The 13,600-nt window shown below is 39.7% G+C and overlaps 1 protein-coding gene across 3 annotated transcripts in view; it reads left to right on the top strand.

The window, feature by feature from the left end:
• The window catches only part of LOC149311858 (xylosyl- and glucuronyltransferase LARGE1), a 380,354-nt gene that overhangs the window by 304,075 nt on the left and 62,679 nt on the right, over window positions 1-13,600 (top strand). For all 3 annotated transcript variants that reach the window (XM_089528064.1, XM_089528063.1, XM_089528065.1), the window contains exon 10: window positions 9,492-9,647. In XM_089528064.1, coding sequence (XP_089384190.1) covers window positions 9,492-9,647 — 156 coding nt within the window. The remainder of the gene's footprint in view (window positions 1-9,491; window positions 9,648-13,600) is intronic.

The raw sequence follows: 13,600 nt of genomic DNA, 5'->3' as shown, positions 1-13,600 counted from the left end.
CCATGTCTGCAGCTTTACCTGGTATAATCTCAGTCATGTTAGCAGGGACTTATAGGAGATGTGCTTCAAAATATCTGGAGCACACCAGGTTGATTAACCTTGCTGTATGGTATCTGTCCTCGTAGAAGCATTCAATGTGCACGTATGTACATGCAGCCAGCTCTGAAGATCTTAAGCATAAAATTCCTTAACTTTAAGTCTGATATGGGGAAATAAGCATATTTGTTTTGAAACAGGCACTCCTGTATCTGAGACTGGATCCTTGCCATTTATCAACTAATCTGGATTCTGTCTGGGGTCACCTTTATAAACATCTAGTCACTTGAGTATTTAAACCAAACAGGTTGAGTTAACATCAACATTCCACTCAAGCATTCTTAAGTATTGGAATCTGAGGATATTTACCTGGGAAATAAGTAGGCTTTTTTACTCTTTTAGGCTATTTATTATATGTAGATACAGTATATAGTTGCACAAGCATGTACTTTCCCCTTTAGAGACAAACATAGACAAACCTGAGAGCTTAAGCATTATTATGTTACTTCGTATGTAAAGTATTATAACATAATATTTTAAAAAATTAAATAAAAATTTTATTTATATTTTCCCACCTCTCCCAGGTGGATTGAGGCGGGATTACAACCCTGTATATATCTACAATAAAAAGTACAACAGTGAGATATATAGCATTTAACAGTTAAAACAATTTAAAAAAATACAATCAAAGCGACAGTGAGATAGAGTGTTCTAATCCTAAACAGAGGAATGGACCAGTATTTCTTAAAGTAGATTGGGTAGGTAGGCTCACCGGAAGATATCCGTCTTAACTGCCTTCTTAAACGCCTCCTAGGAGGGGATAAGACGGATCTCTTCTTGGAGACTGTTCCACAATTTAGGAACCACTGCTGTGAAAGCTCTTTGAGAAGTTGAGACTAGTCTAGTTGAGTGTAATTCCAGCAGATTTTTCCCAGATATCCTGAGAGCGCAGGGCGGATTATGTAGGGAGAGGCATTCCCATAAGTAACTTGGGCCCAGGCCATGTAGGGCTTTATAGGTAATAACCAACACCTTGTATTACACCAGGAAGCTAATTGGTAGCCAATGAAGGTCTATGCCTGTCAAGATGTTCACTTTCATTTTCACTTTCACTTTAGTTTTATCTTTCTGTGTCTCTTTTTTTATAGTTAACTCATGTGGGAACAGGAATCTTCCAAAGTATTTACTTTAGCCATTTATCCATCATTATCATCATCATCATCATCATCATCATCATCTTCAGGTTCTTCCATATTTTTCAGGAACGGGATACAGACCGCCCAAAAATGGCAGTCTCCCGCCGCCCTGGATTGCTGCATGAGGGAGCCGCAGCTGACAAACCGAGTAGCTCCCTCACGCAGCAAAATGAACCCACAAAAACCGAGTTCTTTCTGAGTCACAAAGGCGCTGAGACGTGCAGATGCTAGGCATCTGTCACGTCAAAATGGCGGCACCTGTATGTACAGGGCGCTGCCATTTTGACACCCTCATCACGTGTGAGGGGTGAGGGGCATTTGAAAGTGCCGCCCCTTGCACGTCATGACGGCGCCCCATAGGGACCATCTAGCCAGCACCATAGTCTCAGTTAAGACATTATACAGACTTTTTTAAAACAAACTTTTTAAATGTAAAGAATTCTATCTATTGTGTCAGGCTGTCTGAGACGGTCATTTTCCTCATTGGATACACACTTGACAGGCAGTCAAGCTAGTGTATGTAGTCCTCTCTTGGCTATAATTGTGCACACATTTTCTTATCTTATTTACATTACAGTAGCCTGGCATTTCTCCCAGAATAGAGCAGAAGACCATTTCATAATGATTCTGAATGAGAACAAGCACACACACTTACAGATTTAACTGCTCGTGCTAGTTCTTATGCTATATATCCTACACTGTATATGTTATACTAGGTTATGTTCTGTACTTTAAAGTTATATGCCCACTTCACATAGTTGGCAGCTGAAAAATGTGACAGGCTGATCACACAAGTCTCTTCACAGTTTGGAAAATATGTCTTCTCAGGTTTCCTGGTGATTAGAAAGTTTGCAAATGAGTTACAAACATGCTTACAAACTAGTGTAGATCTCCATGCTCAAAAGAGGAAGCTGGTGTAGGAATATTTTGGAGGCAGGATTTCTGTGCTTGCCCTTACTGCCATCAATTATTTAATCCTCATGTGAATAAAGGCTAAGTATAGGGCAAAGGTAGGCATAGAGAGGGATGGGTATCATGATGCTCCAGATGATGAAATGAACACAGTCCAGAAAAGGTGAAAGATGGTGGCAATGCCACTCCCAACACCATTACAAGTGGAAGTGTTTGCATGATCCTCATCCCTGGCATAGGGCATATGTGTGAAGGTTTTTATGGATGTCAAAAGAAATGACTGAAACACTGTATAGAGGCCAGCACTAAGAAAAAATATTGTTTCATACTATACTCCCCAAATCCCCCATCAGCATTGACATGCTGGCTGAGATATTCTGGAAGCTGTAGAAACTATGTTCAGATTAGGTTCTTTACTTTACAAACAATAAATGTGTTTTTCTCTGTGTGAAGAATTTTCAGTTAATAGCACTTTTACAAAGACCACACAGCAACTGAAATCCTATACAGCACCCTAATGAATTGTGATTTCCCCAACAATGAATTGTGACTTCACCGAATGAGTCAAGCAGGAAAATTTGCTGGTTGTCAAGGATACAACATAGATATTTTGGACATTGAAAAGCATGGGAGAAGACATATTTTTGTTTTGAGTGGGGGCAAGTATTTATATTCAATAGAAAATCATTCAGTATTAGATTTTTTTTAAAAAATACACAAAAAGAAATTGCACCCCAAATACATCATCTGGCTTTTACAATCACTTTGAACTTAATCTATGTTGAATCAACAGATGCTTGGATAGTGATCCTAATCAAATCTTTTCTTATGAAAAATGAACTAGCTGGATATGAGTCACCCTGTCAACCTCAACCATGTTTTTCAAACAGGAACAGCCCCATGAAGCTTGTCTGCTAATATTTGCATTATTTCAAGGCCTTAACCCAAAAGAGTCATATTAAATTCACCTCAAACATTTTTCACCTGCTGTGCCTCTTACAAGTCCAGTTGAAACTCTAGACTGAGATAACTCATTTTGGTGGTGTCCTGGAAGCCCTAAAGCCTAATGAAAGAATTGTAGCAATTTTTAAAAAATGAAACAGGATAGACATGTGGTCATGAATCCATTTTGAACTTTATCCTGCTACTGCCAGGCATCTGATACATATACTTATATTTCTGTGTTTGCATTCTTGTATGCAAACCTTTATTCCCAGAAATTGGGTTTGGCTAACTATTGTTGCCAATCATGTGTGGGCATTGTCTGGGAACTATATCCTCATGCAAAGGCCTCAGCACAGAGGCCTTTGGATCTTCTTCCTATGCTTTTATCCTAAAAGTCCAATGAAGTTCTGCTACTCAAAGTGGTGTTCTGTGGAGTAGTACCAATCATCCCTGTGTTATCTGCTGGTGATTTCTGGCACACTGGTGGGGAAGAGAACAATAGTTCCTCCACATCAGATAGTTTACAAAACACTGCTATGAAAAACCAAACTAAATATTTGGTTGATACACACAAGGTAGCTACACACCTTCCTTTTCCTTATTAAAAGATACAGAAATGAACTGTTAATGATTGTCCTTAAAGTCAGTGTACAGTCATTGTAGCTTCTCCTTCATCCAGTCTCATTTGACTTTGGAATGCCTGTACACTGGAAATATAGTGTAGGTCTTCCCCACCTGATCTCCACACTCCTTTGCATTGTGGTGGCAATCAAAAGGGAGATACTTGGCAATCATACCCATTCATGCAAGTGTGGGTTTTATTCCCATACACACACTCTTGATTGGGGATTGTGTCACAGGACATGCCTTCTAGGCAGTGGCAAGTTTGTATGAATGGGATCTTTCAGTAGGAAGAAGCAAGACTTGAAGAATCCCTAAAGACTGAGCACACCTTCAAATCACAGCTCAGTGAAAGCAGCATTCCTATCTTGCAATCCCATGTCATTCTGGAAATATATGAAAGAATTGCATAGGCAAAACCACTGACATTGTGCCTTCCCATGTGAATAATGTCTACATGAATTATAGAAGTATGTAAAATTATATATAGTGTGGAGAAAATGGGAAGGAATAATTTTTTTAATCTCTCTCTCCTAATAATAGATATTCAGGTATTCCAATCAAGCTGAATGCTCAGAAAGCTAGGACAGATAAAACATCGTGATAGAAATACTTTTCCACACAGCTCATAATTAAAATATAGTATTTTTCTATAACCAGATCATTTATTTTTATTGTGTTCAAATTGAACACAACAATAAATTAATCTACAGCAGTTCTTTTAATTCAGTTTTTGTCTTCTTGCATCCTGCAAATCTACTAGTGATTAAGACATATACTGTATTTCTGGAAACTACTATTATTTGTGTGTATTTTGATATATTGAATGACATGGCTTTGGGGTCCTGTACTACACTTTTATTGCTCATTTGTTTCCTCCTGTCCTTGAAACATGTTGACATCTGCCCAATGCTTTGCCAAAAGCAGAAGGGGAATCTGAGAGCTAATCAATTCCATTCAATTTTTATTCAGCTCATTCCAGGTTCCCTTGTCATCTATTCCTATATAGATATCAGTTCTGGTCAAATCATGAACATCAGGTTCTTTTGTACATGCAAGAACCTTTCTGTTTGTAGCTCATGAACAGATGAATGCTTTGGGCTAGACCAGCTATTGTACTCCTTCAAATCTGAAAGATGCTATCCTATCATTACAGTTGGCCCTCTGTATCCATGGATTCTTCATCCACAGATTCAACCATCCATGGCTTGAAAATACTCCAAATAGATATAAATTCCAAAAAGCAAACCTTGATTTTGCTATTTTATATAAGAGATTTTACTGCGACGTTTCATTTAATGGAACCTGAGCCTTCACAGATTTTGCTATCTATCATGGGTCTTGGAAGCAAACCCCAATGGATACCTAGGGCCCACCGTGCTTTTTTTCTGAAAAAAACAGCTAGAATACAACATCCCCTCAGCATATCATGAATATTCATATGTGAAAGTGTTCTACACAAGAACATAATAACCACATCCAGAGTAGCAATATTGTACACAATACATGAGAGTGACTAGATACTGTTGGGTTGCATATGATGCACAATCACAATGCACGATGCAGTGCACAATGTGCTCTTCCAATGCACCAGAAGATCAGGGTCGATTCAGCCTGGCATCCTTCAGAGGTTGATAAAATGAGTACCCAGCTTGTTGGGGGCAATTAGCTTACAGTTGTAAACCACTTAGAGACTGCCTAGTGCAGTATGAAGCGGTATATAAATTAAACTGCTATTGTTATTGCAAAGACAAGGCACAAATGAACATGCTATCTGCATGACTCCATCTTCACTGTTATCAGCAGAACATGTTCATTGCTCAGTGATGACACACACATGCATATGTCCCTAACTGGATACCAGACAATAAGCATCTCATGCTTTTAGAGATTGTATTTATCATCAAGGATGCAGAAATACAGTACATATGGCTTGAAGCCCTGAATCACAGCCATCTTCTGTAGCTGCCTGTAAAATCCCAGGTCTGCTCTGCAGATCCAAACAGAGGAGAATGGATGTACAGTGCGCCCGCGCCATACGTGGGCGCGCCATACGCGGGCGCGCCATACGCGGGCGCGCCATATGCGGCCTTGAGCAGAAGGGGTGGCGCGTCCCATTCAATTGAATGGGCGCGCGCGCCCGTTGCGCCCCGCGCGCGGCCATGCCGCCACGCACGAACCCCATTGTTTCCAATGGGGCTCGACCATAGGCGGAATTCGCCTTTCACGGAAGGATCCGGAACGGATCCCCCGCGTAAGGCGAGGACGGACTGTATACAGTTGAAAATTGCATCATGCAGATGTTCATTCTATTAATATCAATCTTCTATGCATCATTGATTTCTGGTTTTAATGCAAGCTTGATAGATCCAGAAAAAAAGTATATTAGAATGCTGAATAAATAGTAGTGTAGCTATTTGTCCTACTTTAGAGAAGATTCCTCTATTTGAAGAGTTATCAACATTAATCCTCTATTTGAACCCATCCTTTAGTTAAACATCAGTCCAGTGTAAACATGTTTTAAAGATAAACTGTAACAAGTTTATCTCTTGAATCAGTAGCATTTATAAAACAGGCAGAGCAGTCACACAGGTCACTTGGTCATAGTCTTCCTCACTATGACATAGAATTAAATTAATAATTAAGTTATAGTTATTATATCTATACTAGTGTATTAGAACATATAAGTTTTATTTTGATATCTGTCCCCATTTGATAATGCTTTTCTTTTTTTGACAATGCCTAAGAGGCCAACCTAAGTATGAATTCTTTTCCTGCAATAAACCTACTAAGTACCAGTAAAAGGAAATTGCTCATTAAAAAGATTGGTTTCAGAAATTTGGTTCATAATTAGCAAGTAGGAAATGCCCCAATTCAGAAGTCCAGACTGACAATTTGTGGCTGATAGGTAAGATGTATAAAGGACATTTCAAAAGAAAATTATCATGAACTTTACAGGACTGTAACCCAAAATGATAGCAATTTACTTACTTTCTACCTTCTCCTTTGTGCTCAACTGTTAAAATAGTGCATTATTTTTTAGTTGATCAATAATTCCCATCTTCTGCCATTTAGGCAAAATCACTTACATCCCTCTAAAACTGTTTAGCTGGAGCTTTAGTGTCCTTTGCTTCATCACTTTTATTAACTTATTTTTCAGCCTTCTACCCTGTGAAGGCAACTTCATTTCAGTCATGCTTTAGCACTCTGTGTTTTAGGTTTTATGCAAGTGGGTAAAAATGAAGGTCAGTCTACTTGTGCACAATTGAATCTCATTGAAGGCTTCAAATGCTGCTCAGACTAGATGCAAACAATATTTTAAAACATGAACGTTACTTTGCACAACACAGAGACATGGTATTTCAGAAAGATAAAAGTAGATATTTCACATAAAAAAACCAAAAATATCAAGTTTTATAAACAGTGATTTTTTTAGCCACAATTTTGTTCTGCTTTTTGAGGTAACCATTTATCTCAAGGCTGGTTCTAAGCAGTTTGTCAAACTTCATTGATTTTAGAATTCACTTATTTTTAACTGTGTTTTTTGTTTATATAGTTCATTTTATTCCTCAACAGTTGAGTTTATTCTCAGTACATAAATAGTCTCAAAAAAGTTGAAGTGAGTTTGGTATCACTGGCTAAAGATGATGTTTTCATATTAAGTGTATAAAGCTGTAACACAGCACAGCAGCCTCTGCTTATTCAGCACTTGGCAATCAGGAGGGCAGAAAATATTTGCTGCTTAGAGTGCCCTCGACTCTATATAAATTCTTTAATGGAGATACAAAGCCAACAAATATCAGGTGCTGTAGGCTTTATTTCAGATGAAGGAACTGGCAACACCACCCCTGCAGATTCCTGCTTAAGAAAACCCCATGAAGTCGACAGGCAACTTGAAGGCACCTCACACACACACAAAGAATGAGCCTCCAGAAATCCAGTTTGGAAAAGTTCCCAACAAAATCCCTTTTCTCTTCCTTCCCTGGAACATGCAAGTCTGGACTTCTTTGACAGTTGTAGAAATTAATGCTTCAAACAAAGAACCATTTTTATGCCTAAAATGTAATCACCATTAAATAAATTTGTCCCAATCTGTCACTATGCAATCCTCAGTGCTTTTTTCTTGGGGCCTTTAATTCTCACACTATTATCATCTCCCTTTATATTGTTAAAGAGTGTTGGCTTGTGGATATAGGTAGTGCAGTGACTGAGAATGACAACTGAAGTAACAACTTCAGTTGAGAATGACAACTGAAGTAACTTTCTCTGAAGATGCCAGCCACAGATGCTGGAGAAACGTCAGAAAGAAACTCTGCTAGAACATGGCCACATAGCCCGAAAAACCCACAAAAAACTATGAAGTAACAACCTTTTACAACAGTCATGGTAAATCTCTGGTCCTTCAGATGTTTTTGACTTCAGCTTTAAATCCCCAGCCAACATGGCAAAGGGTTTGTGGTGTAAAGAATATTAGCAAATTTGCAGATCCCCAACAAGAAAGGATGTTTCAGCTTATCAAGACACCCCAATGAAAAAAAATTATCAACTATCATAATATTTTTCACATTTTTGGACATGTTTGGAGAAAATATATTTACATTAAAAACAAATGCTTTAATGCACAAAGCAGGAGGATTTTTTTGGTACTCCACTATGTTTTCTGCCCACAATAATTCTTTTGTCCAAATATCAGTGTTTCCCCAAATATTTTTTTTCAGATTCGAATAATAATTGAAAAATGCACAGAAATTCTCATAATTCACTTAACAGGGAGAATTTTTTTGAAATTCTTTATTCTTTTCTGCAAGTAATGAATGAAGATTTACATCCCCACCAATGGAAAGGGATTTTGGGAGTTTTAGTCCAAAACATCTGGTGGCTCAAGTGTTTCCCATCTCTGTTTTGTAGAAAACAAAATGTGGTTGTGTTCAGATATCAGAGTAAGCAAAAAATTTGGTTTAATGAGCAAGCTTTAAATACAGTACACAATGAACAGTTTCTCTTGCTTGACTAGTAAGAGCAGCTAAATAAGCCAGGGTACCTTCATCCATAGTTAGTTTATTATGATAACCAAAGTAAGACTTCTAGTTTGTTTCTCTTCATCACATTGGAATCATAAACCAGGTTGGTTTTTGGCTTATGACTTTGGTTTGTTCATTTTAGATGTCACACCAAATAAACTACAGTCAGTCTGCCATATCCACAAATTATTTCTCCATGGATTTTATTATTCAGAGTGTATCTATATAAAGAGAGTGAGAATGCAAATCTTGAGTTTTCTATTTTATATACCATTTTACTATTCCACTGTATTTAATGAGCATCTATGGATTTTGGTATGCACAAGGAGTCCTGGAACCAAAACTGCAGTGGATACCAAGGGTCCACTTGTACAGACAGAGTGAAGCCAACCAGAAGCAGTGAATTCTGAAGGATTAAAGGTTATCAAGACATCCAGGCATAGCCAGCATATATTCTGTTGTTGATTTATGAATTCATCTTACAGGTTACCATTTCTCAAAGATTGAGGCTTGCATACTGATTTGATAGAAAATGTGTTCTTGTTTTTTATTATTAGTGTTCCCTGCTTTTGTGTAAAAAGGATAATTGAGGAAGACCTTAAATGATACCTTCACATTCAAATCCTCCTTGTGAGCACTGAGAGAGGAAGGATGGGAAATTATTGCTATAACAACAGGAGCAACAACAACATGGGTGCAAATCAGGCTGGACTTGGATTGTTATGTATAGTCTCATATTTCTTCTTTCTTTCTCTACTAGGTGATCCATTGGAACTCACCAAAAAAGTTGAGGGTTAAGAACAAACACGTTGAGTTTTTCCGCAATCTCTACCTGACATTCTTAGAGTATGATGGAAACTTGCTGAGGCGGGAACTCTTTGGTTGCCCCAGTGAGGCTGATGTCAACAGTGAAAATGTAAGTTGGAAGCATGGAGTTTAAAGTTGGGTGTGCTTTTGTTTTCCACAGATTTGTGCAAAGTGGTGGAAAGAGCCTTCTGCTGAGGTGAAAGATCCCTGATTCCATACTCCAAATAATCCAGTTTGAGACCATTTTAACTGTCCTGGCTCAGTGCTAGGGAATTCTGGGAACTATAGTTTTGTGAGACATTTAGCCTTCTCTATCAGAGAGCTCTGGTGCCACAATAAGCTACAATTCTCTAGCACTGAGCCAGGGCAATTAAAAGTCTCAAACTGGATTATTTCTGCTGTGTGTTTTATACCTTAATCCAACAAACAATGAATGCTGCAAATCTCCCAACTTGCACTACAGAAGCAGCTATTGGTACACACATGACTGAGTGGCTGTCTGCTTACCTTGTTCTGGAATCTCACTCACTCCTTCTTTAGAAGGAGAATGACTCCATGCTTGGAATGCCATTAGAGAAGGGAAGAAGGGCAGATTATGGGCTAAAGTTTTTGCTGTCCTAAGAAATGGAGAGGGGGCAGTGGGGTTTCCTATTCTTCCTCAAAGCTTCCAGCCACCTCGAAGCTGCTTCATCTGCTGCTGCCACTCTCCCATACCGAGAAAGTATAATTAAATTAATAACACCACACTCAATTAAATGATTAATTTTAATGAATGCAACTAATGCTAATTTAATTTATAATGATAATATAGTAAATGTAATGACTTGATTGAATAATAATTAATACTATTTTATTAAGCAATAAATAATATCATTTTAAAATAATGTAAAGAAGAGTAAAGTGCAGCCCACACGAACTTACCCATCCTGAATAGGGGCTTCTGGCTCTTCCAGAGTTGCCCACTCCATTTTAAGATGCCAGGTGTTACAAACAAATGCACATTGTTTAGGGGAGTCAGCGAGGTTTACTTTGGACAGATTGGGGATTAATTATTCAGCAGGAAAGAACAAAACATGCCCCTCCAGATGTTGCCAAAATATGGATGGTAATTCTCGATTTTCCCCATCCTGATGGGTATTGGGGGGGGGGGGATCTGTCTATTTTTCTTCCTATGCTGTCAGGAAATTTGGAAATTCCCACTCCCCAGTTGATAGAAAGCTGTGCAGCTTTCTCTAGAAACTGTGCAGATTTCATTGAAAAATGATCAGCTTTTCCAGCAGACGTGTACTGGGTACTATTTTCCTGCAGCTAAGTCTCCCTTCTCCTCACCCCAACCCCAAGGTTGTGCAGAAACCATCGTCTGTGAAAAGACATTACAGCTGTAACATAGCTGGTGGCTGGTAGGAAGGAGGGAAGCTGCCAGAAAGTTGCTAGCTTTCACCTGAGACCTGCAGCATTTGCCAGAATTTTTGTGAAAGATTATGGGGTGGAGAGAGTTGCAGAGGGAGTTGCTTGGGTGGGGGGTGTTGTAGATGTCTGGCAGCTGATGATCTAGTTATTGTTTTCTTCCCCAACTTCCTCCACACCACAGTCCTAACAAGAGGCTGTGAAAAAAGCTGTTTGAGCTGTTAGAGTAATAATAACAACAACAACAACAACAACAACAATAATAATAATAATAAAATTTATTTCTATTTCCTGCTTCTCCCTATGGATTGAGGTGGGATTAAAGCAGTCAGTATATTACATCAGTAAAAACATAACAATTACAAAGCATAAAATCTACATACTATCCATATAATACAATTTACAGTTTATCCACGCTCCATAAGAACATACCATACTAGCAGAGGTGAGATGTTTTACAGTAGATTTATTGGGTAGGAGGTCCGTCTTCAGCACTTTCTTGAAAGCATTGAGACGGATCTCCTCCAGCAGTTCATTCCACAATTTGGAGGCCATGGCAAAAATACTCTGTAGGAAGTAGTCACCAGCCTGATTTTTACGTAGTCTAGCGACTTCCTCCTAAATGTTCTGAGAGTGCAAGGCAGATTGTGTAGGGAGAGGTGTTCCTTCAAGTAACTCGGGCCCAAGCCATTTAGGGCTTTAAAGGTAATAACCAACACTTTGTATTGGGCCTGGAAGCTAATCAGCAGCCAGTGTAAGGATTTTAATATAGGTGTTATATGGTCAAACCTTGATGATCCAGTGAACAATCTAGCTGCCGTGTAGCTGGGGAAAGGAACATAAAAAGTCTTTTCACACCCTCTAGTCGGGAATTCTGAAAAACTGGTGATTAAGGGGAGGGAGGTTAAAGGAGAAACAGGAACTAGATCATCAACTGCCAGAAATCTACAGTCTGCCATCGATATTCGCAGACTTGCCATCTGCAAATTGAGCAATCCATAGACAGCAAGCCTGCATTAAGGTGACACCGGTGGTGGAGGAAGAGGCAGAGGAGAAAGAGAAAGAGAGGAGAGGAGAGGCAGAGGAGTAAGCAGAAGCAGAAACAGCAGCCCCCTGCCACCAACTACTAGCAGCTGCTGGTGAGAGCAGGGAGTGTCCTGGACAGCGGCCAGCGCACATCCAAACAAATGCTGATAAGGGTGGCTCAGCAAGAAAGGAGCTGGGAAACTGTTAGTCTGAGAGAAGCATACCAGAAACAAAGCCAAGGTCAGGATACCAGAGTTCACAGAAGTCAGTTCGGTCCAAGGTCAGGGCAGCCAGAAAGTAACAAGAGCCCAGTTCGTTTCAAAGTCGAAGGTCCAAGGCAACAAGGGTTCAAGGAAACAAGAAGCCAGTGCTGACAGCAATCACCAAGAAGGATACTGCAATAATTGCTGGCAAAGGGTCAGCATTCTGCAGCTGTTTAAATGCAAGATGCCCTCCCTTGTGCCAGCTGTGGTTTATCAACACCTTGCTTCTCTGCAAGCCTCCTGGATCGACGCATGCAAGCACTCTCAGCTCTCCGTTGCCTAAAGGAAAGAACCTCCAGGCTTGGTTCTTCCCCAGAGTCACCACTAGGCTGGATAACCTAGTGATCAGGAGGGATCACCACAGAGCTAGGACCTGGCTGAGCTTCAACCTCTGGGGCTGGGAGATCAGGGCTGGGGACTGGCAGGGCAGGATTAGGACCTGGTATAGCCTCCATCTCCTCTTGCACTTGAGGAGCCACATCCTCCTCCTCATCCTCCGAGTTCTGTAATGTTTTTGGCTGGCCGTGAAAGGGAAGGAGGGGGGACAAGGGTTGGTGGAAGAGGAGGAAGAAGAAGAGAAAGAGGTCTGCTGCCCACCCAGTAGCCACAGTTGAGACCCGGGAAGGAGGATGCATGAGCGCCGGTGAAGTCCCATTGTCTCCAAGAGTGGTGCAGCTGCATGGCTGCACCACTATTGGGAACAATGGAACTTGAGTATCCATGGATTTTGATATATATGTGGATGCCAAAAGCAGACAGTACATCTTCCATAGAAATCCTGACTAGAGGCTTTGAAAATATGTTTCAGCTGTCAAACCAGCAGAGGGGGCTGGGGAAAGAAACTGAAACCTCTTTCCACAACCTATAATCAGGATTTCTATGAAAGACTGTTGAGGGGGAGGGAGGATAAAGCTTCAGATGTTTAGCAGCTGACAATCTAGTTTCTATTTTTCCTGTAATTTCTCTCCTTCCAAGCCCCAGTTCTGACAAGATGTTGTGGGGAAAAAAATGTTTCAGCTGTCAAAGCAGCTGTGGGGAGAAAAGGCTGAGAACTCTGTTCACAGTCTCTAGGCTTGACATTACGGGGTTTGTTCTTTAGAGGAATATATGATTTATCTGTTCTCACAATCCAAAGGTATTAAAGATGATTGGTTGGATGGTTAGCGTGTTACAAATACATCAGTAACAAACAGCAAATCACTTTTCTTTGGAGTTGTTTTTTCTCCCATAGGAAGAGTATTTGCCTTTTTGTGGATTTTTTTATATTATTGGATTTGTTATATGGCCTATACTATGTTATATGTTATATACTATCTTATATGTTATATGGCCTATAATGTGTGTGTGTGTGTGTGTGTGTAGAGAG

The sequence above is a fragment of the Sceloporus occidentalis genome, unplaced genomic scaffold, assembly GCF_023333645.1.
Source record: "Sceloporus occidentalis isolate IW3139 unplaced genomic scaffold, rSceOcc1.0.p SCAF_5, whole genome shotgun sequence".
Taxonomy (NCBI): Eukaryota; Metazoa; Chordata; class Lepidosauria; order Squamata; family Phrynosomatidae; genus Sceloporus; species Sceloporus occidentalis.
This window is presented reverse-complemented; position numbering and strand designations above follow the sequence as displayed.